This window comes from Gigantopelta aegis, chromosome 9 (genome assembly GCF_016097555.1).
Source record: "Gigantopelta aegis isolate Gae_Host chromosome 9, Gae_host_genome, whole genome shotgun sequence".
Lineage (NCBI taxonomy): Eukaryota > Metazoa > Mollusca > Gastropoda > Neomphalida > Peltospiridae > Gigantopelta > Gigantopelta aegis.
Window position 1 is genome coordinate 254154 of NC_054707.1, and position 27997 is coordinate 282150.

The following is a 27997-nucleotide window of genomic DNA, read 5'->3' on the forward strand; positions in this document are numbered from 1 at the left end:
ATGGTCTGTCTCGTCACACTGATGTGTTGACACAGTTAGGGTTAACTTACATCTGGATGGTCTGTCTCGTCACACTGATGTGTTGTCAATACAGTTAGGGTTAACTTACATCTGGATGGTCTGTCTCGTGACACTGATGTGTTCCGTCAGTACAGTTAGGGTTAACTTACATCTGTATGGTCTGTCTCGTCACACTGATGTGTTCCGTCAATACAGTTAGGGTTAACTTACATCTGTATGGACTGTCTCGTCACACTGATGTGTTGACACAGTTAGGGTTAACCTACATCTGTATGGTCTGTCTCGTCACACTGATGTGTTGACACAGTTAGGGTTAACTTACATCTGGATGGTCTGTCTCGTCACACTGATGTGTTCCGTCAGTACAGTATGGGTTAACTTACATCTGGATGGTCTGTCTCGTCACACTGATGTGTTCCGTCAGTACAGTTAGGGTTAACTTACATCTGGATGGTCTGTCTCATCACACTGATGTGTTCCGTCAGTACAGTTAGGGTTAACTTACATCTGTATGGTCTGTCTCGTGACACTGATGTGTTCCGTCAGTATAGTTAGGGTTAACTTACATCTGTATGGTCTGTCTCGTGACACTGATGTGTTCCGTCAGTATAGTTAGGGTTAACTTACATCTGTATGGTCTGTCTCGTCACACTGATGTGTTGACACAGTTAGGGTTAACTTACATCTGGATGGTCTGTCTCGTCACACTGATGTGTTGTCAATACAGTTAGGGTTAACTTACATCTGGATGGTCTGTCTCGTGACACTGATGTGTTCCGTCAGTACAGTTAGGGTTAACTTACATCTGTATGGTCTGTCTCGTCACACTGATGTGTTCCGTCAATACAGTTAGGGTTAACTTACATCTGTATGGACTGTCTCGTCACACTGATGTGTTGACACAGTTAGGGTTAACCTACATCTGTATGGTCTGTCTCGTCACACTGATGTGTTGACACAGTTAGGGTTAACTTACATCTGGATGGTCTGTCTCGTCACACTGATGTGTTCCGTCAGTACAGTATGGGTTAACTTACATCTGGATGGTCTGTCTCGTCACACTGATGTGTTCCGTCAGTACAGTTAGGGTTAACTTACATCTGGATGGTCTGTCTCGTCACACTGATGTGTTCCATCAGTACAGTTAGGGTTAACTTACATCTGGATGGTCTGTCTCGTCACACTGATGTGTTCCGTCAGTACAGTTAGGGTTAACTTACATCTGGATGGTCTGTCTCGTCACACTGATGTGTTCCGTCAGTACAGTTAGGGTTAACTTACATCTGGATGGTATGTCTCGTCACACTGCTGTGTTCCGTCAGTACAGTTAGGGTTAACTTACATCTGTATGGTCTGTCTCGTCACACTGATGTGTTCCGTCAATACAGTTAGGGTTAACTTACATCTGTATGGACTGTCTCGTCACACTGATGTGTTGACACAGTTAGGGTTAACCTACATCTGTATGGTCTGTCTCGTCACACTGATGTGTTGACACAGTTAGGGTTAACTTACATCTGGATGGTCTGTCTCGTCACACTGATGTGTTCCGTCAGTACAGTATGGGTTAACTTACATCTGGATGGTCTGTCTCGTCACACTGATGTGTTCCGTCAGTACAGTTAGGGTTAACTTACATCTGTATGGTCTGTCTCATCACACTGATGTGTTCCGTCAGTACAGTTAGGGTTAACTTACATCTGGATGGTCTGTCTCGTCACACTGATGTGTTCCGTCAGTACAGTTAGGGTTAACTTACATCTGGATGGTCTGTCTCGTCACACTGATGTGTTCCGTCAGTACAGTTAGGGTTAACTTACATCTGGATGGTATGTCTCGTCACACTGATGTGTTCCGTCAGTACAGTTAGGGTTAACTTACATCTGTATGGTCTGTCTCGTCACACTGATGTGTTCCGTCAGCACGATGTCACTGCTGTGAATTGTGGGCTCCATGGATGGACCCTTGCACTGGAATATTTTAATATTTGTCAAACAATCAAATGCATTCTTGTTCAAACATAAAGCAATTGCAAGTTTTGAATGAGAGAATTCAAGTTTTAAAATTAAATTACATTTTTAACAGAATCAGATGACATGCATTCACCTATTTTTTAAAATGTTAAATTTTGTTTTGTTTAACAAGACCACTAGAGCACATTGATTTATTAATGATCAGCCATTTGGTAAAGCTGTAAAAAAAATGTGTTTCTGATGACACAATCCTTCCTATATGGGTGAATGTAGTAAAAAAAAATGAAACAATAAAAATAATAAAATAATAAAAAATAAATAAAATAAAAAAATAAATAAAATTAAAGCTGACCACCCTACCAAATTCTTTTTGGCATGTCTCCATTAAACACACATCTTAAAGGTGTAATAATAAGAATTTTTTGTGTGAATTTATCGATGGGTAACTACAAAACTTTAGTATATATTATTTAAAGGGAGGGTAAACTCAAATAAGAGCCTTATGTGTTGGAAAGATGCATACCCGAACCACCAACACATACTGACACTTTAACAAATGAAAAACGCGTAATTTTAGAATTAATAAAAAAAACATGATTATTCCTTCTAACTGGGGGCAGCCATTTTGTTTCATTTTTGTGACGTCCGGTGGTATAGCTTGGGGCGAAGTGATGTCAGCTCCGTCCAACCTCTCTTAAGCACAGTGTAAACAAACGCTCTAACTTACGACAAGGCGCTTCGCTTTCATCAACCTGACTTGTAAAACAACATAAATGACTTGATAGTATAATAAACTATTTAACTAAAAATATTTCAATTTGCATCAATAGAATGAAATGGAGTTATAGTATTTTTCTCTTTTAAAAAAATTCAAAGCAAAAATGCTTATTATTACTATTAGGCCTATTGGTAGGGTACATTCGAACAAAAACGACCACTCACGATACCCAAGTGATAATTTTCTTTTCTTTGGGACTACATAATTGGTCAGTTTTGTGATTTTAGATGGGAAAGTCTACCTAATCAAGTGTTTTACAGAATTACTTACAGTAATAAAGCAGCAGGACGGCTGGTAAGGTCCATTACGATTTGAGGTTATCACACAATACCTTGTGATCTTAATAAAAGAGGCACGTCTTTTTAGTGTGTCTAGACACAGTGTCTGGGGACCGTCTAAATATACACCTACCAATCAGGAACCACAGGCAAAAGGCCACAGAAAGAAAAGACCAATTAACCAAGAACACACTCCGATTATTATTTCAGTATGTGGGTTAACTTATGTACAAAACAAGTATATATTATTTTTCAATACAAAATAATCCACCATTGTCAAAGTGTTGAAATAACTATATTATGTTGCCGGCTTACTGGGATGGATATTATTACAGAACATTGCGATGCATCTGCAAAAAAGCAGGTATTTTTTGTTTCTTCAGTTCGAAGACTAATTCCTGACGTGACATGTTAGGTATTACGTAATCACCAGCTCGCCAGAGGGCGTATTCAGTGGGATGGTACAAAATGGCTGCACCCGTTATATATAATAGCAGTCACATTTAAGCGTTTTATTAATTAACTACACGATTATACTTGTTGATATTACACAATAATGTGCGTTATATATCGTTGAATATGCATACCAGGCCAAATGCCTTAATTACCCCTTCCTTTAAAGTGCTTCACTTATATGAAATTTTATACAATTTGTGACTTTTATACATCTGTAAGTCAGAAAAAAATTAAATTAAATCTAAACAATGTTGTACTTACAGACACAAAGTCTACGACAAATTCCAGTGAACAGTGCGCGATACATCCATACTGCAGAATGCTAATTAAAATTCCTCCCGTCTTTGACAAGATCCTGCCAAACATTGAGACAGTCATCTTCCCAACATCACTAGAGAAACACACACGGCATGATGGATGAAGATACCTGAAACACACACGGCATGATGGATGAAGATACCTGAAACACAGAAACCATACTTTGTTAACAAATTAAATACAAATACTATTAGGTCATATGTAAACAAAATTGTATGAATTATGTATGCATCATGGGTATTTACCGTATAGTTTCGATACATTTAATGAAGAATAATTATGTTGTGTTTTGTTATTACATTGTTGATTTCATTATATGTTGAGTAATAATGTTTAATACTTAATAGACAGAAGGCCACAAGGGAGATTAGTGTACTACTATTTGTGTAACCTTCTTTAAATAAATATTATTATTATTATTATTATAATAAATAGAGGATTCGTCACGAGTATTTTTTAATATGGAATATATCAACAGAGTCTGTGTTAAATGGTATTTGTCGAGGCTCTGCTGAGACAAATACTGATTAACTAGACGAGGTTGATATTTTACATATTAAAAAACATGAGTAGTGAATTCTATTTATCCTTTAACACTTCTAAAATAACATTTTAATTAATTGTTTAGTAAATCACATTACTAAAGTTGCCGCCATCAATAATATGACATCATCACGATTAGCACAGATTAGTTTGACGTCACGCATTTTAAACAAATCTTTGAAAACGTTATGCTCAGGTACACGGGTCTTGTTGGCTTGTAAGCAAATGACCCATGCACAGCAACACATTACCTAGAAACCTTGCAAATTAACCAGGTTAATAAAGTAAATTATCACATGGGTTTATCACATGGATATCATGGGTAAGTTATAGGATAAATATATGTTATAATATAGCAGGCTGCCAGGGATCACCCTGAAAATAACTTTTATTTAGACAATTTTCAGACATGAAGAGTATTTTCAATTTTTTTTTGTTTTAATTGGCTAATTAAAGCAAAATATTATTAGCTAAACACTAAATGATGTACCGGTATCCATTTTGTATAGAAATTAGCAATCAACTGATTTGTTTATGGTCAGGGTAAGCTCTGCGTGGGAATTTAGCAATTGACTGATTTGTTTGTGGTCAGGGTGAGCCCTGCGTGGGAATTTAGCAATCAAGTGATTTGTTTGTGGTCAGGGTGAGCCCTGCGTGGGAATTTAGCAATTGACTGATTTGTTTGTGGTCAGGGTGAGCCCTGCGTGGGAATTTAGCAATCAAGGGATTTGTTTGTGGTCAGGGTGAGCCCTGCGTGGGAATTTAGCAATTGACTGATTTGTTTGTGGTCAGGGTGAGCCCTGCATGGGAATTTAGCAATCAACCGATTTGTTTGTGGTCAGGGTGAGCCCTGCATGGGAATTTAGCAATCAACTGATTTGTTTGTGGTCAGGGTGAGCCCTGCGTGGGAATTTAGCAATCAACCGATTTGTCTGTGGTCAGGATGAGCCCTGCGTGGGAATTTAGCAATCGACTGATTTGTTTGTGGTCAGGGTGAGCAAGATTTTAGGGTGCTTTACTACCAATAATATTTATGATTCAGAATTACTGGGGGGGGGGGGGGGGGGGGGAGAGCCCCCCAGTCCCCATGCTCTGCTGTGCCTGACTACAATAAATTACTTAATAACTGATGTATCCAAGGTGATGACAATAAAGCATTACCTAGTCTAAAATAACATCAGGACTCGAACTTAACAATGGCTCAAATCTCACTAACATGGGCACCACAAGTTTGTTTGTTTTTGTTGCGGTCTGTTCTGAGCACAACAAGGTCTTTTTAGTGAGATGTTGTAACTAGTTGTTGAAGGGTGGTGGATGTTCAGAAATTCATTTCAAGTTATTTCATTTCTGTGGTTTTAAGGTCAGCATGTTGGACTTAATTTGAGCACAACATTTATCACCTTGACTTTGGTCTATCTAAAGCCGTGGCAGCTTTTGCTGCTGGATAAAAATTATTGCTGTCAATTCACTGGCGATGGTTTTAATATATATTTTACATGTATTTATATATATGTGTGTGTGTGTGTGTGTCTGTGTATGTGTGCCCCCCCCCCCCCCCCCGTTTTGGCACCTTCCTAAGGTTCAAAATTGCCTTCTGTCCCGGACCAGGTCACTGGCTATCCGGAGACTTGGTCTGTGACAGACATGCCTGAAACCTTAGTGGTATATGGGCATGTTAAAGATACTCTCTCTCTCTCTCAGTCTGTCTCTCTGCCAGTCTCGCTCTCTCTCTGTCTGTCTGTGTGTCTCTCTCTCTGTCTCTCTCTCAAAATCTCCCTAGTTGAACATTTTGCCTAGATGTATGACAAAAAGCTTTCAAAAAGTCTTGATGGAATATAAGCTGGGGGGTTTAGACTTGTGAGAAAAATTTATAGGGGACCAAGTCATGCTTCCCCAGAAAATATAATATTAAAAAAAAAAAAAAATATTGCTTGAGCCAGGGGTGGTGGGTAGTGTGTGTTTTTGTCCATCCAAACACACCCCCCACCACCACCCCCCCCCACCACCCGCAACAAGTTCTTGGGTTCGAGCCCTGTAACTTGGGGAGGGGGGATACAGCAGAATTTGTTGCGGGGGGGGGGGGACAATAATTGGCGGTCTTCACCCGTAAAACTATAAAAAAAAACTTTTCGATATCTTTGAAAGGGTGGAGAAAGTGACCCCCACCCCCATGAACGCCCCACTTGTTGATATGTTTAATTATAATACAAACCTAAATTGTAACGAATTGAATACCTATTTACTCAAACATCGCTGTAATACGGGTGAGTTTCTGTTCGAGACAAAAGAAATCAGCGGTTCTTGTACAAAGAGGAGAAAAATAGTAACAAAAACAGAAAAAGTTGTGATTGTCAATGTCAAACGTTGATCTCAACTCAAGGTTAGGCTATTTCTTTTTAAAACCAATTTGGGATTAATTAATTATCACAAATGATATTGCTTTGATGTTATTGTGCTGTATATCGCACTCAAGTCCGATATGTATTCGGTCTGTCGATAGACGAATCGGACTAATCGCACTTAAAATACCTTTCCACGTGGATGTAATTTGACAGCTACAAGCCGAACTTGCCACGCTGTTCATTCTACTTCCTTTCGCTTTGCGATTGGTTCTGTTTATAGCCCGGCCACGTTGACATCGGTCCGATTGGTTTATCACAGTCACGTGGTTGCGAACCCCGTAAGTGATTGGTTAAACCGTTTAATGCTTGCAGGGTGAAAAAGGTCACAACTCTTAATCATCCAAGTTTAACCCCTCTGCAGAAATCTTTCTGTCATTTCGCTCGGTTGTCAGCAACAACTGTCGCATTAGAACATCGATCGTCCTTTTGTTGTTCTGGGGGCGTTATTAAAACCGTCCAATAGCTTCAAATCAAAATGGTAAGTCATTGCATGCAATAGTAACCATCTAAGGCATCTTTCGTAACACTTTCAAGTTTCATTTGTGCACCTTCTTTCTATCACAAGTGTTAGTTGTGACAAGCTCACGGAAACAGAAGAGCAAAGATATATGTTGACACGGTTTAATTGTTATTAGAATTACTAACATTAAATGATGTTCTATATTTATCCAATGATCTGTATGTTTAGAACTAGCAGGTGCAATTGTTAGAATTGATCAAAACGTGCAATGATGCGGTGCCAAAATATGAACCAACTTGCAGGAAACGTTGGAAGATGCCACGTCACCAAATTGTGTTGGTGCCACTGCATATTTGTGAAAAACACTTCACAGATCATTCACAAACTCTCTGTGCAAGTTAAACATTTTATGATTTTGCATACCAGTATTAGAAAAAGTATAAAAAGCATAGACATTATAAAAAAAACTAACAAATTTACTACAAATATTTATTGTTACAAGTTTATAAAGACTTATAAATTAGAGTTCATAATAATTTGCGAGTAAATAATTCCAAATTTAATGGTTACTGTATTCCTCCAACTAATATTAAAAAAACAAAAAACAAAAAAACATTACCCATTTGGGTTATTCTTTGGGTGATCTCATTTAGTTTGCACTAATTTTTCTTATGTGTACATTTAAAAAGTTTGTTTTGTTTAACAACACCACTATAGCACAGTAATTAATTAATCATCAGCTATTGGATGGCAAATGTTTGGTAATCTGACTCATAGTCATGAGACGAAACCCACTACATTTTTCCATTAGCAGCAAGGGGTCTTTCTATGCACTTTCCCACAGTCAGGAAAGCACATACCAAAGCCTTTGACCAGTTGTGGGGATGGTGCACTTGTTGGAATGAGAAAAACCCAATCAGTTGAATGGATCCACCGAGATGGTTTGATCCTGTAATGTAAACACCTCAAGTAAACACTCAACCGACTGAGCTAAATCCTGCCCTGTGTACATAGAGAATACTACATGAGCAGCCATTAAATACCATTTATAATACAAGTTATTTAAAAACGTATCTAACGAGCAAGAGGGAGTTAGATCCCATTTATAATACAAGTTGTTTAAAAACGTATCTAACGAGCAAGAGGGAGTTAGATCCCATTTATCATACAAGTTGTTTTTAAAAGTATCTAACGAGCAAGAGGGAGTTAGATACGTTTTTAAACAACAAGTTGTAAGATAAATGGTATCTAACAGACACCGATGTAGTATTCTATTTCTTACATATCTTCAGAAAACAATTTTAAAATAAAATGTACGGTCCTAGTGCTTATATAGTTAACTTGTGCATCACAGACAAGTCATTTCCAGGTTAACTTATATGTCTCATCTAGTTGTCGATTTCTACCATATTTTTTTCCATTGGTTGCTATGGCATTGGTGATCTGGTCATCACCTAGGTGCATCAAGTCGTATATCTGTAAAATTTAATCACACATGTGTGTGTTAACAAGTATGTGTTCTCAAAAATAACTTATAATGTTAATTCTAACCAATGGGTGTGTAAGAAATTTAAAGAAATGTTAAGTTGCAGACTCATGGGCGTCGATCGGTGGGGGACAGGTCCCCCTCACTTTTCAACGCCGGTGGACAATCTATATAAATGTCCTGTGTCCCCCCCCCCCCCCCCCCCCCCCCCCCCCCCCCCCCCCCCTTTTTCGTTCAGCAAAAACAACAACACCACCACCAACAACAACAAAAAAAGAAGAAAAAAAGCGACACACGACGTACTGTTTTTGGTTGGTTTTAAAACACAGACAACTATTTTGTTAAACTGTCAGACAGCAACGTTTTGATGCAATTTGGATTTGTTTTCTTGAATTAAAAGTTTAACCACTAATGTGTAGCTTTATCATTTTCATTCACATTCCTTTATCACGCACGCACGAACGCACACACACACACACACACACATCCCCCCCCACTTTTAAAGCCGGATTGACGCCCATGTGCCATTTCATATTACATATGTAGAATTTGTGGATTTATTATTATTGTTTTTAATGATTCTGCTCTTGTGATGACATGTATTATAGATATTTGGGGATTCCATCTCAGAATCTTGCACTTCCGACCCAAAATCTGTGATTCGCAGAAGCATGGGATCCTACTAAATTCACACAGCCTGTTTAACTTGTAACATTGTTTTTTAATGCAAAATAGAAACAACACATAAAATTGCAACTGTTATTAATTTGTGTTTTTGCTATTATAGTGTAAACTGCCTTGATCTATACAACAGACAAGTTTATCACTTTATAATACATTGTTACAGAAGATATCTTCATTTTTGACTGATAATGACAAGTTGAGACATTTTGATGGGCCTGGATGTTGAAGAATGGTGTACAAATATGTGGAGGAAATTTTAATTATATTTTTTAACTCAAAATACCTTCACTGGATTCGCCCTGCCCATTGCCAAATTAGCCAACTGCAAACATTTTCCAAACTGGCTAGAAAATATATCACTTGTGACTTGGGTACTAAATTTGTTTTTGAATTGGCTACTTGTTTCATTATTTTCAACAAAATACTCTTCCTATGTGAAAATTGGTTAAAACAAAATAGTTTCCAGTATGATCCCTGTAGCATCAGCAGCTTTGAGGTGCACACACAGATTATAGATGTAGATGGAAAACATTAAATTAAATTTGAAAAATGAAAACAAAGAATGTTTATCATTGGATAGACAGCCAGATTTAATTAGCAGTGGCTAACATCATTTTCAAAAGCATGTCCACCATGCTCAATGTGATCTTGTCTCGCAAGGTTTGGTATTTCCTATCAAGTCGAACTACAGTGTACCTTTTATTAAAATGTCCCAAACAAAAGTGTGACATTTGCTGTGAGCCATGAGTCAGCCAGGGATCGGCTCTTGGGGTGTTTCACTTATATACATTTTACTTGTTAGACATTACCTTACTGCTAGGAGCAGTATCTTTTGAATAATTAAATTTTTATGAAAATTCCATAAATTTTATTTTGAAAGTTGTCATGTCACATGTCCTGGGGTCAGTGCATCTTTGGTGCTTAAATCACCAAGCATCATCCTGTTTAACAATCTGATTTGAGAACTGGTCTTCACTTGGAGAGTTTTATGAGACTGACAAATTGATCGCCTTGCAATAAACAATTTAATACATTTTATTTATAATTTTACGTTCATGATTGCTCACCTAGCATCATTTCAGGAGAGTGACAAATTGATCGCCTTGCAATAAAACATTTAATGCACTTTATTTGACATTTCACATCCATGATTGCTCACCTAGGACCATTTCAGGACAGTGATCTTCAGCTCACCTTCATTTTGCTCTTGGCAAAGACTGGGAACTATGAAAAATATATTTGGGTATTAATATTATATTTCACATTGAACATCATCTACTTTTGTTGTGTTTCAAAGGTGATAATTTTATACCCAAGTTGATTGTTGGAATTTTTTATTAAAGTCACAAAACTTTTTATTCTACTGTAATAGAATTTAACTGTGTATATATGGATATATTTGGAAGTTTTGATATTTAAAACATTTGAATCTCTATACATATTCCCCCTCCCCCAGCTCTTTACACAGTGTTTTTACTTTATATAGTTTTTATTTTTAATGTAAGTAATCATGGATGATTGATTATTGACACCTAATTGCTGATGTGTATTTTTGTGTTGGCATTTTTCTGCAAGAAAGAAATTTTGGGGTATGGCACTATGGAATTGAATATTTACAATGTGTGTGCTGAATACAACCATAATCATAGGGAGAATGGGTTAGGTTTAGGGTTAGGGTTAAGAAAATCAGACAGTAATGATAAGAGTCATTCATTTTGCCAAACGGTCAACTTAAAAAATAAAAATCTGCAAACAAATTTGGATATGGTACCATACCTATTTTGCCCTTTGGCAGAAACCCTGGCCGGGGTGTCATTAAACATTCATTCATGTATTTTTGTAATAATCTAGAACAATAGGACATTTCTGGAATGTTGGGCTGTATGACAGATTGTCTCACCACATGGGTGTTATTCTGCAAACAGCAGACCAGGTTAACTATTAAACACTGGGACATGGTGATTACTGAAGTCTTGGACCCCTGGGTGTAATTACACGACGTCCTACAGGTCTACTCATTAGGACAGCTTTGTCAACCGCCTCAATACACACACTCTCAAATACTTTGCATGGGTGTGTATTTATAAATGAAGTACACACATATATAGGTTTTCATTTCAAGCCGTGATATTATCACTGATACATGGCTAAATAGTCTCACTCAGTGTTACATGGTACGAGTATACATGTGAGTAAAACAATTGGTTTCTTGTTGCAGGTGTTCACTACGAGTCAAGCCATGCGACTGTATGGGTGTGTTCTAGTCCTGGCCGTTCTAACGTTTACTTCAAGCTCAGCCATTCCAAAACCGGACAAAGAGAAAGAACACAAAGAGAGAACGAAGGAAAAGGTACTGCATTGTTTATCTTTGCATTTAACAGTGTTTAACCATATCACCTGTACTTACTGGACACTGACATTGTTTAAGAACTCATAAAGTGACCGTTCTACTGTGGCACGAACTGGCTAGACTTTCACAAACAATCCTCATCGGCTCTCTGTCAGTGCATTTGGAATTCAGATGTCACTTAAAGTCTTTAAACACTAAAACTACACAAACAACCAACAACATGGGACAACTAGTGATGTAGGCAAACATAAATTAATGGCAAATCATATTGCAACTGGTGAACAGTCATTTAATGAATAATGCACCAAGAACATACACACTACTTATTAAACATACACACTACCTATTAAACATACACACTACTTAATTAAACATACTTGATTAAACATACACACTACTTATTAAACGTACACACTACTTATTAAACATAAACACTACTTATTAAACATACACACTACCTATTAAACATACACACTACTTAATTAAACATACTTGATTAAACATACACACTACTTATTAAATGTACACACTACTTATTAAACGTACACACTACTTATTAAACATAAACACTACTTATTAAAGAATGAAGGAAACATTGGGCTCATCCTATCCACTGGCCAGTTGCTAATTTTTCTACAAAATTGCTACAAATTTTGCACTTTGGCTAATAAAATATTCCTGAAATTAATAACATTTTAATGATTTTCAGGGAAATACTCTACATCACTCTATATTTCACTGTATATTGTACATATTTGATCTATAAAATGACTGTGTGTGTTCGCTTTGATTCAGCACCTGAGCACCGAGGAGCATGAGAAAGACGGAGAACACAACACAGATTACGACCACGAGGCGTTTCTCGGTCAGGAGTCAAAAACATTCGACCAGCTGTCGCCCGAGGAGAGTCGCGAGAGACTCGGGTGAGTAGGATGGACCTGAGTGTCCAGTTCTCTCCTCCTTCCCCCTCCACCCCCCACCCAACCCCACCCCGAGGAGAGTCGTGGGAGACCGGGTGAATTTGATGGACCTGGGTGTCCGATTCTTTCCCCCCACACTCGAACCCCACCCCAAGGAGACATGTGAGACTGGTAAGTAGAAAGATTTTTTTCCCCCACACTCAAACCCCACCCCGAGGAGAGACTCGGGTGAGTAGGATAGACCTGGGTATCCGGTTCTCTCCTCCAACCCCCCAAAACAAAATCCCAACCTGAGGAGAGATAGACTTGGGTGAGAGTTGTGTGTGCATTTCGTTCAGCAAGTAAACAAACTCAAGTATTTATTTATAGATCTAGATGCACATTGTACATTTAACCAATGTGTGGTAAAATGTATATTTTATACATTCTGACCTCATTATAATGACCATGTTTATACCTGGGTCACTTTCTGGTTTGTCCATTTTGTCATTTTAGTGAATTTGTCATGAATTATTTCCCTTGCCATATAATGATTTAAATAAAAATAGCAGGGTTCTAGATTGCACCAAAGCTGAGGCAGTAAAGGGTGTGCCCAAATTGTGTACAAACATGCCAACCTCAAAACTTTTCACCTTAAATTCAGTCAAATGTTAATTTGTTATTGAATTAAAATAACTTGATATGCATTTCTGAATATGTACAACTCTTTATGCATTATTAATAACATCACTGCACTAAAAAGACCTTGGTGTGTTCAGAACAGACAAAACGCCTGTTGTGCCCAATTAGTGAGATCTAAAGCTTTGAATACTGCTTAATAGTTATTATAACATGCATAGTAATTATAACTGAAGACAAAACTGCATAACATTTAAATTGCAACTATTATACAAAAAACAACAACCAAAAACCCAAACAAATGTAATAAAGTATATATTAAAAAATATATATATATTAAATGTATTAATTAACAGGCCTGCATATGTCCATGATGGTGTATTCACTGTGAATTGTTCAATGGTTAAAGACATGTCTATATGAGCTATGTGTTTGTGTTTCCAGCTTCATCGTGGACAAGATTGACAAGGACCACGATGGGCTGGTGACGGAGGAGGAGTTGAAGAGCTGGATCCAGTACGTACAGAAGCGTTACGTGCTCGTCGACACAGACCGCACGTGGAAGGACCACGAGCCAGACGCCGACGGCAAGCTGCAGTGGACATCATACAAGAAACGCACATACGGATACCCCGACGGTCAGTGTCAGAGGTTTTAACATAATTACGTAAATCAGTGGTGAATCAAAGTGGGGCATGGGCCCCTCTAAAGTATAATATATATATTTTTTTCATTTTTTGCATTGGATAATCCAAGGAATCCCTTCAGGAACGTTTGTGTCCTTCGGCCACACGTCATTGGGGTCCCCCTAAATGGAGTTTCTGGATCCGCCACTGTAAATGTTAGATGACAAATGAATGTATGGATCAATTTGTCACTGGCAGAAAGTTCTGAACATTTATATCTAAACATACAAGAAACATTCAGTTCACTGAAAAGGAAAATGCCTTTAATAGTGAAGAAAAAATTATAAAATTTGGTTGAAGACCATGCAAAAACCTTAGTAATTTATGTAAAACTAAAATAAATATGCATTCAATTTAGATGGTTATAAAGTTTGACCGGTGTGAGTTGCGAATGACTGGTTGATGTACATGTTTGTGATGCGAATCACAGTTGTAATGGTGATTTGTGTAAAACAATGTAATGACCTTCACAGTCCATTTCAAAATGATCACTGTAAACGTTATTAGTTGTTATGACCTATGCAGATTAGTTTCTGCTGCATTGTGTTAACTGTGTGTTCATGTAGCTATGGAAACGAGTGTTTAACATGGTTCTATTGTTTGTTGTATGACACAGACCCCGAGGACAAGGACTCCCCAACCCACGAGTACCGCGAGATGATTGCGCGAGACGAGCGACGCTGGAAGAAAGCCGACAAAGACGGCGACGGCAAACTGAGTCACGACGAGTTCGTCGATTTCCTCCACCCCGAGGACGCCGAACACATGCGAGAGATTGTTGTCTTGGTAACATCCTTTACATGGTTTAGATCAGCTTAAAATTACCTTTTAGTTCCCTATTGATCCAACCGGAGGGGACTATAGGTTTCATCTACATCCCTCTGTCAGTTTGTCTGTCTCACATGTAGGTTTCATCTACGTCCCTCTGTCAGTTTGTCTGTCTCACATGTAGGTTTCATCTACATCCCTCTGTCAGTTTGTCTGTCTCACATATAGGTTTCATCTACGTCCCTCTGTCAGTTTGTCTGTCTCACATATAGGTTTCATCTACGTCCCTCTGTCAGTTTGTCTGTCTCACATATAGGTTTCATCTACGTCCCTCTGTCAGTTTGTCTGTCTCACATATAGATTTCCGGATTTTTTAAAATAAAAATTCCTTGAGATATTGATCTGAAATTTTGTGTATAGCTTTATCATATACTGTTGTAGATCAAGTTTGACTTTCATGGCGACTTAACCATTTTGGACAGTTATTGCCCTTGAACTTTAGGAAACGCTAGAAGACATTGATAAGATCTACTAACACTGATGTTCTGTATTTTAGGAAACACTAGAAGACTGATAAGATCTACTAACACTGATGTTCTGTATTTTAGGAAACACTAGAAGACTGATAAGATCTACTAACACTGGTGTTCTATATTTTAGGAAACGCTAGAAGACGTTGATAAGATCTACTAACACCGATGTTCTATATTTTAGGAAACGCTAGAAGACGTTGATAAGATCTACTAACACTGGTGTTCTATATTTTAGGAAACACTAGAAGACGTTAATAAGATCTACTAACACCGATGTTCTATATTTTAGGAAACGCTAGAAGACGTTGATAAGATCTACTAACACCGATGTTCTATATTTTAGGAAACGCTAGAAGACGTTGATAAGATCTACTAACACTGGTGTTCTATATTTTAGGAAACGCTAGAAGACATTGATAAGATCTACTAACACTGGTGTTCTATATTTTAGGAAACACTAGAAGACGTTGATAAGATCTACTAACACTGATGTTCTATATTTTAGGAAACACTAGAAGACATTGATAAGATCTACTAACACTGGTGTTCTATATTTTAGGAAACGCTAGAAGACATTGATAAAGACAAAGATGGATTTATCAGTCTTGAGGAGTACATTGGTGAGTAAACAAATTCTCTGCTTGACTTTGAAGCAAATAGTTTTGCTTGGTAATATTTCACAGTCTACACAGCAAATAGGAGATTGTGTATTAGTATCACTGTCGGCTATAATACCATAATCCAAATTGTATGTAATCACCGACAAACCATCATTGTGTTCAAACCGACAAACCATCATTGTGTACAGACTGACAAACCATCATTGTGTACAGACTGACAAACCATCATTGTGTACAGACCGACAAACCATCATTGTGTACAGACTGACAAACCATCCTTGTGTACAGACCGACAAACCATCATTGTGTACAGACCGACAAACCATCATTGTGTACAGACCGACAAACCATCATTGTGTACAGACCGACAGTACACAGACAAACCATCATTGTGTACAGACCGACAAGCCATCGTTGTGTACAGACGATAAGCCATCATTGTGTACAGACCGACACACCATCATTGTGTACAGACCGACAAACCATCATTGTGTACAGACTGACAAACCGTCATTGTGCACAGACCGACAAACCATCATTGTGTACAGACTGACAAACAATCATTGTGTGCAGCATATGGTATTTTGTGCTATAATACCATAATCCAAATTGTATGTAATCACCGACAAACCATCATTGTGTACAGACTGACAAACCGTCATTGTGTACAGACTGACAAACCGTCATTGTGTACAGACTGACAAACCATCATTGTGTACAGACTGACAAACCATCATTGTGTACACTGACAAACCATCATTGTGTACAGGCCAACAGTACACAGACAAACCATCATTGTGTACAGACCGACAAACCATCATTGTGTACAGACCGACAAACCATCCTTGTGTACAGACCGACGGTACACAGACAAACCATCCTTGTGTACAGACCGACAAGCCATCATTGTGTACAGACCGACAAGCCATTATTGTGTACAGACCGACACACCATCATTGTGTACAGACCGACAGACCATTGTGTACAGACCGACAAACCGTCATTGTGTACAGACCGACAAACCGTCATTGTGTGCAGCATATGGTATTTTGTGCTTTTCAATGGTAGCCAGCTCCCAAACGGTGGGTGACATGGTGCGTGAGTTACCTGACTGACAAGCCGGTCTCTGCTGAGAGGAGTTATTATCTCCCGAAGAGGTCTGTAGGTGTCATGTCTGTCCATCTGTCCGTCCGTCTGTCCCACTTATAGTTTTCCAAATTTTAGTTTTTAGAATGCCGTGAGATATTGAGCTGAAATGTTTTGTATAGCTTTATCATGTGCTGTTACATATCAGGTTTGCTTTGAAAGAGTTATGGCCCTTGATCTTAGGAGGTAAGAAAATGTTTTCTTGACTTCGTTTTTCAGAAGGCCTTGAGATATTGACCTAAAATTTTGTGTATAGCTTTATCATGTACTGTTACAGATCATGGTTGACTTTCATTATGATATATCCATTTTTGACAGAGTTATGGCCCTTGAACTCAAGAGATATGAAAATTAGTTTTCCAGACTTTTGTTTTGCAATGCCTGAAGATGTTGAGGTGACATTTTGTATATAATTTTATCATGCATAAGCGTACGAGACAGGGTGGTGGTGAGGGTGGGCAACTACATCCCCCTAGTGTTGGAGCAAAACCTCAAATTTGGGCAAAAATTATACAGATTCAGGCAAAATGTGCTAACCTGAGACCTTTTTCATTATGTATGTCCATCATTCTACTCTCAAATTTAGTTATAATTCAAGTAAAAATACTTAGTGATTCATTTGCAACCCTATATAGCTGTTTGGTAGTAATGCTAATAGGAATAAATGTTGTTATGCAGATTCGGGTATTTTTGTTCATTCGGGCAAAAGCCAGTCAGCCTGCCCCCCTCTACAAAAATTGGAGCCTGTATACCAGGGGTGGGGAAAAGCCATTTTTTCCCGGTCTGGGACCGATTCTCGATCTCTGAGACCGAAATTATTTTAAAAAACCGCGCGTTTGCCGGTCCCACTTTTGTCATTCTTGTCGGTCCGAAGCACCTGTCCATTTCTATTTTTGGAACAAATTCCTATCGGTCAAGTGGACCGGCCAGCCCAGACATCGGTATCTCGTGCATGATTTAAAATAATAAATAAATAGTGGTCAATATGGCTGGTGTTTCAGACGTTTGTGATTTTAAAGTCTGCCCAAGTATATCGCCAGTCACTGAAGTCGGACCTACAGTAGTGTCAATCGACTGCCACTAGGCTAGACATTTGTCAAAGTCGCTGAGCCGGTCAAGAGATTACACAGACATTAACGATAGCACCATTCTTTGTTTAGAGAGCCATGAAGGTATTACACTCCAATTAAAACAAAGGACCCAGAATTTGCAACTGGTTACAATCAACACCTGTCAACACCTATGTACGGAGCTATGTCGGGTCGAGTGTCCTAGTCTGAAGCAAGAGGCTTTTGTGCAATACAAACTGCTTAAAATAGCATAAAATATAATGAAATAATCTATAAATGTATTTAATGTTGACTGTTCAGTGTAGTGTATCCAATAATTATAAAGGATTTTAAAATTAACAAAAGGTTTCCACCTGTTTTTTTAACAAGTGGGAGTAAGCAGAACAGCTACATGTACTGTTATCTCGAGCTAGTAGAGGTCAAATTTCATCCAATCAGTGATGACATTATTAATCTCGTCTAAACATGTGCTAGCTCAGGCTGTCAAACGCTTCAACGGTGCCATCTTTTATTAATTTTCAGGACACAGTACTAAATACTCGTACTTTTTATACATATATGGGAATTAAAATTCATAACTTTTATTCCTTTTTTATATTATTTATTCTATTATGTAAAATATATACAATTTGTGGGTTTTTTCACTGATCATATGTGATTAATTGTTTTTTTTTAAATTCATGTTTTCATGTTTATCGTTTTGCGTTCATGATTCAAGATAAAACTATACAAATATCACTGATTTTTTTTAAAAACTATTTGGCAAATATCGTTTTTTAAATGTTTTTTTTGTTTTTTTAATTCCTTTCTCTCCCCCCCCCCCCGGTAGTGACGACATCAAGTGGGACCGATTGACAATTTTATTTTTCCCCACCCCTGCTGTATACCTATGTTATTACATACTGTTACTGATCAAGTTTAACGTCTCGAAGTGATTTACCCACTTTTCACAAAGGTATGGCCCTTGAATTAGGAGATATGAAAAATGGTTTGATCTGGTAGGGGACATGAATTGCTTTAGCAGTATTGTGCTTGTTCGTACATGTCATTAAGTTTTCTATTTTTGCGTTGTTTCCATGTATTTCCCTTTACATTAATTAAAGGTGCGGACCCCAGTTTCAGCCTGTGAAAATGAACACTAAGTTTAGTTAACCTGCAACACATTTGGATAAGATCTAACAGAGAGAAGCTAAAGTCTGTGATGTTTAAACTGGAGCTCGTTCAGATATCCATTACTTCTAAGACAAACATGCGGTTTTAGAATTATGAACAATGCATTGTGGGATATTACAAAAACCTGGGTGACCAGAACCACTTCAGGTGTACGAAAATGAATATTCTAAATAATAAAATGTAAAAAATAAGTTGTAGTGTTTAAAAACTAGGGACTGTCACTTTAATTTGTATGATCTATAGAGTATTCCAGATTTTCGTTTTGATCTCTTGCAGTAGTGTAGACTCCACAGCAAATTAACAGCTTTTATCTTAGACATTTGATTTGATGTCCACAAGCTCACACTGACAAATATAAATTTGGGTTAGGTTTTGTTTTTGTTCCCAAGTTAAAATAAATAGTAATTTTGATGTTCGACTTGGAAATTTCATTTCAGAATTGTGAAACTTTTGGTTTGAGGAATGACTGTAGCAAGATAAATGGTCAAACACTAGCCATGGTGTCTTGAATGGTACCAAAATGACAGTGTGTTCACTTTGTTTTGTTTGCTGATTACTGTATGGTAGTAGCCAGTGTTTCTGCCAGAAAGAAATATTTGGGTATGACGCTATGGAATTGAATGCAACTACTGTCAACAGGGGGTATAGGGGGCCTCCACCAGAAAGTATGGTGCCAGAACCATTATACCCTCTGCCAGAAAGCCTGGACTAGTTAGCTGTAGTTTAAATTGTGATATGGTCCTCATAGGCTGTCTCAGGCTTTGACAAATCTACTAGCCCTCAGTCCCGGCCAGTGAATGTTTGGTCTGGGTTAGTGGCAATTATCAATACATAGAGCACTAGCCAAAGCTTCTATGAAGGCCAAAAAAGCAAAGGATTGTCTATGTACTTTCCCACAGACAGGACAGTAAATACCATGGGCTTTGATGTACTAGTCATGGAACACTGGACGGGTTAGCAAAATGCTCGAGTCTACCAGTGATCTTTATCCTGCCACGTGTTAGTAAACCGAGAGAATTACTGCCATTATTTATCTGTGTTGAAAATAAATTCCATCACATGATGTAGTGAGTAGAGAAGTGTGTTGATGTTGGCGTTGTTGCTAACATGTTTTCTTGTACAGCTGATATCTGGGATGATGAAGACGATGATGATGAGGATGACGATGATGAGCACCATGGCACGGAACCTGACTGGGTCGCGTCCGAACGCGAACAGTTTCAGAACTACCGCGACAAAGACAAGAACGGCAAACTGGACGCAGATGAGATCAAAGACTGGATTATCCCGGAGGATTACGACCACAGCGCCGCCGAGACCACTCACCTCATCCGGGCGTCTGACGTAGACAAGGTGTGTGTCCCTCTAATCTCCCACTTTTCACTCTCATACCCACCTCTAACCTTTGACCTTTGTAGGTGACATGTGGCGCGAGAAACAGGAAGGGGAGGAGGAGCCGGATTGGGTGAAAAGCGAGCGCGAACAGTTTAGGGATTACCGTGATAAAAACAAAGACGGCAAAATGGATAGTCGTGAGGTGCAGGACTGGATCATACCCACCGACTATGATCACTCGCTGGCGGAGGCCAAACATCTAATGTACGAGTCCGACGCGGACAAGGTGGGTAGCCCGGCACGCCACCAGTCTAGTGTCAACTCCGTAACATTACACTCGACACCACCAGTCTAGTGTCAGCTCCGTAACATTACACGCAACACCACCAGTCTAGTATCAAGTCCGTAACATTACACTCGGCACCACCAGTCTAGTGTCAACTCTGTGTCTAGCGTCAACTCTGTGTCTAGCGTCAACTCCGTAATATTACACTCAACACCACCAGTCTAGTGTCAACTCCGTAACGTTACACTCAACACCACCAGTCTAGTGTCAACTCCGTAACCTTACTCTCAACACCACCAGTCTAGTGTCAACTCTGTAACCTTACACGCAACACCACCAGTCTAGTGTCAACTCCGTAACCTTACACACAACACCACCAGTCTAGTGTCAACTCTGTAACATTACAGTCAACACCACCAGTCTAGTATCAAGTCCGTAACATTACACTTGACACACCAATCTAGTGTCAACACTGTAACATGACACTCAACACCACCTGTCTAGTGTCAACTCCATAAAGTTACACTCGACACCACCAGTCTAGTGTCAACTCCGTAAAGTTACACTCGACACCACCAGTCTAGTGTCAACTCCGTAAAGTTACACTCGACATCACCAGTCTAGTGTAAACTCTGTAACCTTGCACTCGATATCATCAGTCTAGTGTCAGCTCTGTAACTTTACTCTCAATACCACTAGTCTAGTGTCAACTCCGTAACATTATTCTCAACACCGCCAGTCTAGTGTCAACTCTATAACTTTACTCTCAATACCACTAGTCTAGTGTCAACTCCGTAACGTTATTCTCAACACCACCAGTCTAGTGTCAACTCTATAACTTTACTCTCAATACCACTAGTCTAGTGTCAACTCCGTAACTTTATTCTCAACACTGCCAGTCTAGTGTCAACTCTATAACTTTACTCTCAATACCACTAGTCTAGTGTCGACTCCATAACGTTATTCTCAACACCGCCAGTCTAGTGTCAACTCTATAACTTTACTCTCAATACCATTAGTCTAGTGTCAACTCCGTAACGTTATTCTCAACACCGCCAGTCTAGTGTCAACTCTGTTACATTACATTCAACAACACCAGTTTTATCTAGTGTCATTTCCATTACATTACATTCAACACCACCATTGTCAACTTATTACACCAGTCTAGAGTCAACTTTGTTATATTACAGTCAGCTCCAGTTTTTGTTTATCAACAAACGTGAGTTAACTTTGGTGGTTTATCGTCGTCCATTTTTTGTACAGTCTTGGCCTTAATCAGTAAAACCTAGTCTTGTGCGCGGGTCGGGTGTTATGTTAACATACGACTCAATTCAGGGATTTTCAGATGTCTGCTACAAATGAAACCTGCTTTGTTTCTTTTGACAGTAGTCATTTAGAATGTATTCAGTTTGTATTATGTGCCAAAAGTTGACATTTATGTTGTAATATTAGTATAAATGCTTTGTTCGTGTATTAAATAGGTTAAATTTGTGCTTCATCGGTTTTAAATAATCAGAAACATGCACATGTTACTGAAAGAATCTAACAGTTGCTGTTTAAGAAATAAACAAACATCACTGTAGACCTCCTCTATAGTTAATGTTATTGCTATATTGAATGTCACGAACTGATAACTAAAAAGACCACCAACACACACGAAGTTAAAAAAAAATACAATTTATTATACTAAACAAACAAAATCCCCACTTACCCTATAACACACAAGCATACATCTATTCCATTCATTCGCTTCCATTCAAATCCCAAAATACCCCTATACGTTAACGCTAATCGCAAACAAATTACACAACCCCAAGAAAATCAAATATGTATCACTACGTCAGTTAGTCCCTTTTAGTTCTTAACAGTTCAAAACACATGTTCAGTTTCGCATCCTACACCGCGAAGTTGTCACCTACCCCGACGATGTTTAGTTGTCATCTACCATGACGAGTTGAGTTGTCATCCACCGCGACGACGTTTACGTTGTCATCCACTGCGACAACATTTACGTTGTCATCCACTGCGACGACGTTTACGTTGTCATCCACCGCGACAATGTTTATGTTGTCATCCACCACGACGACATTTACGTTGTCATCCACTGCGACGACGTTTACGTTGTGTCACCAACCGTCTACCATCATATGGGCTGATGTCAACCCACAGCGCTATGCACCCCTTTACTCGGGCATCAGATGCTCCCCTCAACGGTCACTGTAATAGTATAACTCTCATCACAATTCTATACATATTTTATAACAATCTCTGGTAATCTTGGTTATACACAATATTCAAACTGGACAAATAAACACACAACTTATATATCAAGTTACATCAACAGCGTATACACACAAAACAATACTAATGTTTACTCACGGTTACTTCTAACCCAGATAACCTGCTCCGGTACGTTTCTTTCACTGACCTTTGTAGTGCACGCTCTACTCTAATACTGTAACTACTTTTATACCTTGGGACTAACCCAACCTATTTTCCCATTGGCTAACCAATATCTGCAATGCAGCAAGATTGCCTCAAGCGATATGCCCGTGCAACCCAACCTTCCTGCTCAGTAGTCCTTTACTTTGGGGAAATGTACATAATAACACACTAACAAAATAATGATAAGACTTGCCACAAGTCCAATCCCACAATGTACATATTATACCTGGAAATATACAGATAGACCTGCCTCTTTGTCACAAGAGACCCCCAACTACACAATTAATCTAGATCACAACCTTGACTTGTGACAGAAGGGTTAAAGTTTTATATTTAATGACACTGAATCCAATGAGAGTAAATAATAGTAACTAAAAATATCAAGTCTTTTAGCAACTAATTTTGTCTTTAATAATTTGTTTGTTAACATTGACTTTACTGTTTGTAATTTAATTTGAAGATGATTTGACTCTGTTTATTTTCTTGTTTTTCAGGATGGCAAGTTAACGAGGGAGGAAATACTTGATAAATATGACCTGTTTGTTGGAAGTCAGGCCACAGACTTCGGCGAGGCTCTTACCAAACACGATGAGTTTTGAGGACAGTCTGCTGTAGACATTCTTCTCTCACTCCAACCGTGGACGGTATGGTGGTTAGCGTCCGCGGTGAGAGGCGTAATAACAGACAGCCACTGATGAAAGTCAAACAATATCTTCTGTTTGTATGTGTGTGTCAACGTGTGTGAGAGAATGTGTGGTAGAGTTTTCTTTCTTAACTTCAGCAGATGTGTAGGTCTTGGAGAGTAATAACAGATAAAGTTATCTTTGTTGGATATCTTGGCAGGGAAGTTACCGAGGATCCTGGACAAAATCGCCAGGCTGTGATAACTGACAGTGTTTCTAACACAACTTCCTTACTGGCAATTACCAGTGTTTCAAACACCAGACTTTCTCGCAAACATTTACCAGTGTTTTCTACGCACTTCTCAGGAAAACAACAATTTGCACATTTTGCTGATGTTTATACAAGTTGTGTTTTTAATTGACCTAATCTAGTTTATAGGTGTGTGTAGTGTGTAGTCAGTTAACTACTTACTAGGAGCATGCCCACTGAGTTTGCCTTACACTCTTTAAGCATTGTCTGTTGTTGATGTCTAGTCAGGGTATAATGTTTCCTTTGAAACCACATTTTAAATGTGTCCAGACAGGTCAGTGAACGTTAGAGCTAAACAGTTCTATCTCTCTCTGTGTGTCGAATGCATTAAATGCTCCATCTTGGTACTTTGGTATTCTTCTGTCTTTTATGAATTTTCTTCGTATATTTTCTTTTTGAAAAAACCAACCGAAGAGTCCTATATGTGAGAGACTCTGCTGGAGCCAGAAGATGCTGTTATTTATGGAACTCTTCGGGTTTCGGCCACAGAGTACAAAGGGTTATATTATGTACCCTGAAATCTTGGAAATTAATGGATACATTTTTTTATAATTTGTAGAAATATTATGGTAAGGGAACTGTTGTTTACAATTTGTCAAAGTACATGGAATGCAGTGTCCAGTTTCAAACGATTTCCAACCCGTTACCACCTAGTCGGGCACTTATAGATTGTTTTGGTTTTATCTGGCAGAAAGCCTGGCATTGAGAAAGCATCATCTGGCTCTTAATAGGTTGAAATATTGCAAAAAAAACCAACAGTTTTGTATAAACCAAAATACACATGTAGTTAACACATAGATACAAATTCCATCAATTTGGTGAACATGTGATTATAATTATGTTAATTAATCTACATGTTAATGTGCTAACGTGTCTGTAGATAGAGTTGATATTAGTAGACTGACTGTACTGGGTTCTTTTTTCTGTAAGACGTCCACTCGAAGAATTAACAGTGTAAAAACTAGTCGAGACCAAACAGAGCATTTTGTATTAGGTTTTGTGATGCAAGCACATTTTAGGAGAGCATAGTCAAATTAGTTTTAATGTGTGTGGCACTAAGAGTTTGTAACATGGAAATGTCATTTTCAGTATATACGAAAATATATATATTGGGGCTCGAAATAGGAAGTCAAATATGGCCTGCTGTTAATTTTCTTTTTAAACAGTAGGCTAAAAGAAATATATCCTGCCAAGATGAAATATGGCCTGCTGGAAGCGACACAGCATGGTATGGGGGAAGAGTTTGGGATCGTGTGTGAGACATTAGAACCCCTGACGTATTTCAGAGAATTGTAGAATCAAAATGTAACAGAATCTCAAGCTAAATAGCAAATGAGATCATCCTACATACATCTGTTGTGAAAACGTACCTGCCAGTTCTAAAGATGGATGGCTCTTTGCAGGCCACTATTTCGAGCCCTGTATATAAGGATATGATTAGTTTCTTCAAGGACGTAGAGTAGCCGCTAGCTGGTATTGATCCCACCTGATCCCTCAGACTGAGACGGTTTTATTATTGTTATTGTTGTTTTCGAGTTGAAGAATAATCAAATTGTTAGTTTGTCCTTACTGTTACATTAATTAGCAATACTTACCACTTCCTGGTAGTACACAGAAACCTACCCACCTCAAAAATTCTTGCCATTTAAAAAATATTTTTAGCCTTTGGGTGAAAAAAAAGTCTTCCCTATGTTAAAAAATGTCCAGTAACGGCCATGGATCTTAGTTATATATATTACAGAGACGTGTCACTGAGAAGTCTTGTTGACAGTGAAAACCAGATTTACAGTGGCTAACATGGTGAAGAATTGTATCTTCATAAAATAAACATTGTACACAACTTGATTATTTTAAATAGACCCACATAGATTACGTGCCAAGTATTGTTTCCAGGGCAACATGTATAAACTAACTTTTACTTAAAGATTGCTTTCAAACAGATGGTGAAATATATGTATATGCTTTTAACTTAAATATTACCCGTGTATGATAGATTTACCCCTGTATGATAGTTTGTAATCAAATCCCTTGGTGCTATATGTATGTAGATTTGTAAGATGGTCTTTAACATTGACTGGTACCATTGTGGCCACTTCATGTATTGCATGTACTGAAGAATTTATTGCTTATAACTGTTCACCTGAAACTGAAGGAAGACCATGTTTGTAAGGGATCATTCACAACTCCTAATGTTGTTTTGTAGCAACCTGAATTCAAACTAACTTAAAACCACAGACTCTAGGTTCAAACCCTCAACATGGACACTGAGTTGGGTTAATCTACAAACCTGTGACACATCTGGATAAAGTTACAATAGAGTGAAATGAGAGTGTGCTGTTGAAACGTGGAAATAACCTTTAAATAATAGACTAGCTCATCTCAGAAACTGTTACTTCTCAGAGGTACATGCATTTTTAAAGATATGAAAAATTCATTTCATGATATTAGAAACAGCAGGATGACCAGAAACACTACGGATGTATGGAAATGAATAACCTATGCAATAAAATCTTAGTAATATCTGATTTCAATTATTAAAAATGGCTCTGATGGCGAAAAAGTAAAGTGTAATGTTTACACAGGGTCTGTCCGTTTAATCAGGTATAATCAGCAGGTGGGTGTATTTTAGTCTATATTAAACTGTCTGATGCTATGCATCAACAGGGTACAACTCGGGGGAAATGGTCATCACGTCAAAGTGGATTCATTCTTCAGCTCTTGCTTATCTTTTATAACAGAATGATCAAAATTTCAATTTCTTTTAAAAATGTTAACAGTATTTTAAATTGAGAAGCATGTAGTACAAATATGTGGAGTGATACAACCTGACCTCACCCTGTCCATTAAATTAGCCAGTTGCTAATTTTTATACAAATTGGCTACAACATTTAGTCTTTAGCTAATGAAATATTATTAAAATTTTAACAGTTTCAAAGGAATTACTCAATAAATCTAAAATCTTAGATGACCAATGTTTGTTATTGTTTTAAGTTTCTAATGCACAAGCTCATCAAGCTGGTTTGTGGTGACTTGGTACAGACGAATGTTGCAAGTTGTGAATGATCTTCATCTTGATCAAAGTTTGAGATATAAAACATTGGACTGTTAGAGAACTGAGATAGTTAGCCATCTTTGATGTCAGTTTATTATTCGTGTAAACGAGATGTATGTTTTTAAAACTGCTAGTTTTATGTATTGATTTTGCTTGTTTCAACTTGTATATAGGCATCATATCAAAAATACAGCGTGATCCAACTAACGGAACAAATATATGTATTTGCTACTGTTTGTTTAATAAAACATTTAGCAATTTTTAGTCATCTTCAAATATTGTGTTTGACGTTTAAGAATGAATGATTATAAAAGTTCAATATAATGAATGATAGTAGAAATTGTGTATTTACTCAGTGTGATAAGTGATAGTGCAAGCATGACTGAAGCAGTGGAAGGTTTGATTGATTGTCAGTGATAGTGCAAGCATGACTGAAGCAGTGGAAGGTTTGATTGATTGTCAGTGAGTTGATGCTAGTACAAGTGGAAGGTTTGATTGATTGTCAGTTAGTTGATGCTAGTACAAGTGGAAGGTTTGATTGATTGTCAGTGAGTTGATGCTAGTACAAGTGGAGGCCAGTATCCTTTATGTTGACGGGTTAAAATCAGATGTTATTGCTCGTCTGTTAATAAATTCGACACAGTGGAGCTATCATTGGAGTAG

At 38.0% G+C, this 27997-nt stretch overlaps 2 protein-coding genes across 3 annotated transcripts in view; one reads left to right on the top strand and one right to left on the bottom strand.

The window, feature by feature from the left end:
* The window catches only part of LOC121380689 (mitochondrial inner membrane protease subunit 1-like), a 9164-nt gene extending 2186 nt beyond the window's left edge, over positions 1-6978 (bottom strand). The window contains exons 1-3 of the mRNA XM_041509635.1: positions 6897-6978; positions 3768-3966; positions 1903-1991 (exon numbers count right to left, since the gene is read on the bottom strand). Of these exons, the coding sequence (XP_041365569.1) occupies positions 1903-1991; positions 3768-3884 (206 nt within the window). The 5' untranslated portion in view covers positions 3885-3966; positions 6897-6978. The remainder of the gene's footprint in view (positions 1-1902; positions 1992-3767; positions 3967-6896) is intronic.
* A 117-nt stretch (positions 6979-7095) lies between these two features.
* On the top strand, positions 7096-27598 carry LOC121381306 (calumenin-B-like). Of its 2 annotated transcripts, none has more exons than XM_041510563.1 (8): positions 7096-7247; positions 11618-11749; positions 12545-12672; positions 13732-13925; positions 14590-14759; positions 15834-15894; positions 20407-20636; positions 23844-27598. In XM_041510563.1, exons 1-8 carry the CDS (start codon positions 7245-7247, stop codon positions 23946-23948), a joined length of 1023 nt encoding a protein of 340 aa, XP_041366497.1. In that variant the 5' UTR covers positions 7096-7244; the 3' UTR covers positions 23949-27598. The 2 variants fall into 2 exon arrangements, with proteins under 2 accessions (XP_041366497.1, XP_041366498.1); XM_041510564.1 differs by lacking the exon at positions 20407-20636 and adding an exon at positions 20702-20904 and having other exon boundaries at positions 7097-7247.
* The last annotated feature ends 399 nt before the right edge of the window (positions 27599-27997 follow it).

Coding starts and splice junctions, on each gene's coding strand:
- LOC121381306 (XM_041510563.1), top strand. Junction 14,760..15,833: donor TGCGAGAGATTGTTGTCTTG/GTAACATCCTTT, acceptor TCTATATTTTAG/GAAACGCTAGAAGACATTGA. Junction 15,895..20,406: donor CAGTCTTGAGGAGTACATTG/GTGAGTAAACAA, acceptor TTTCTTGTACAG/CTGATATCTGGGATGATGAA.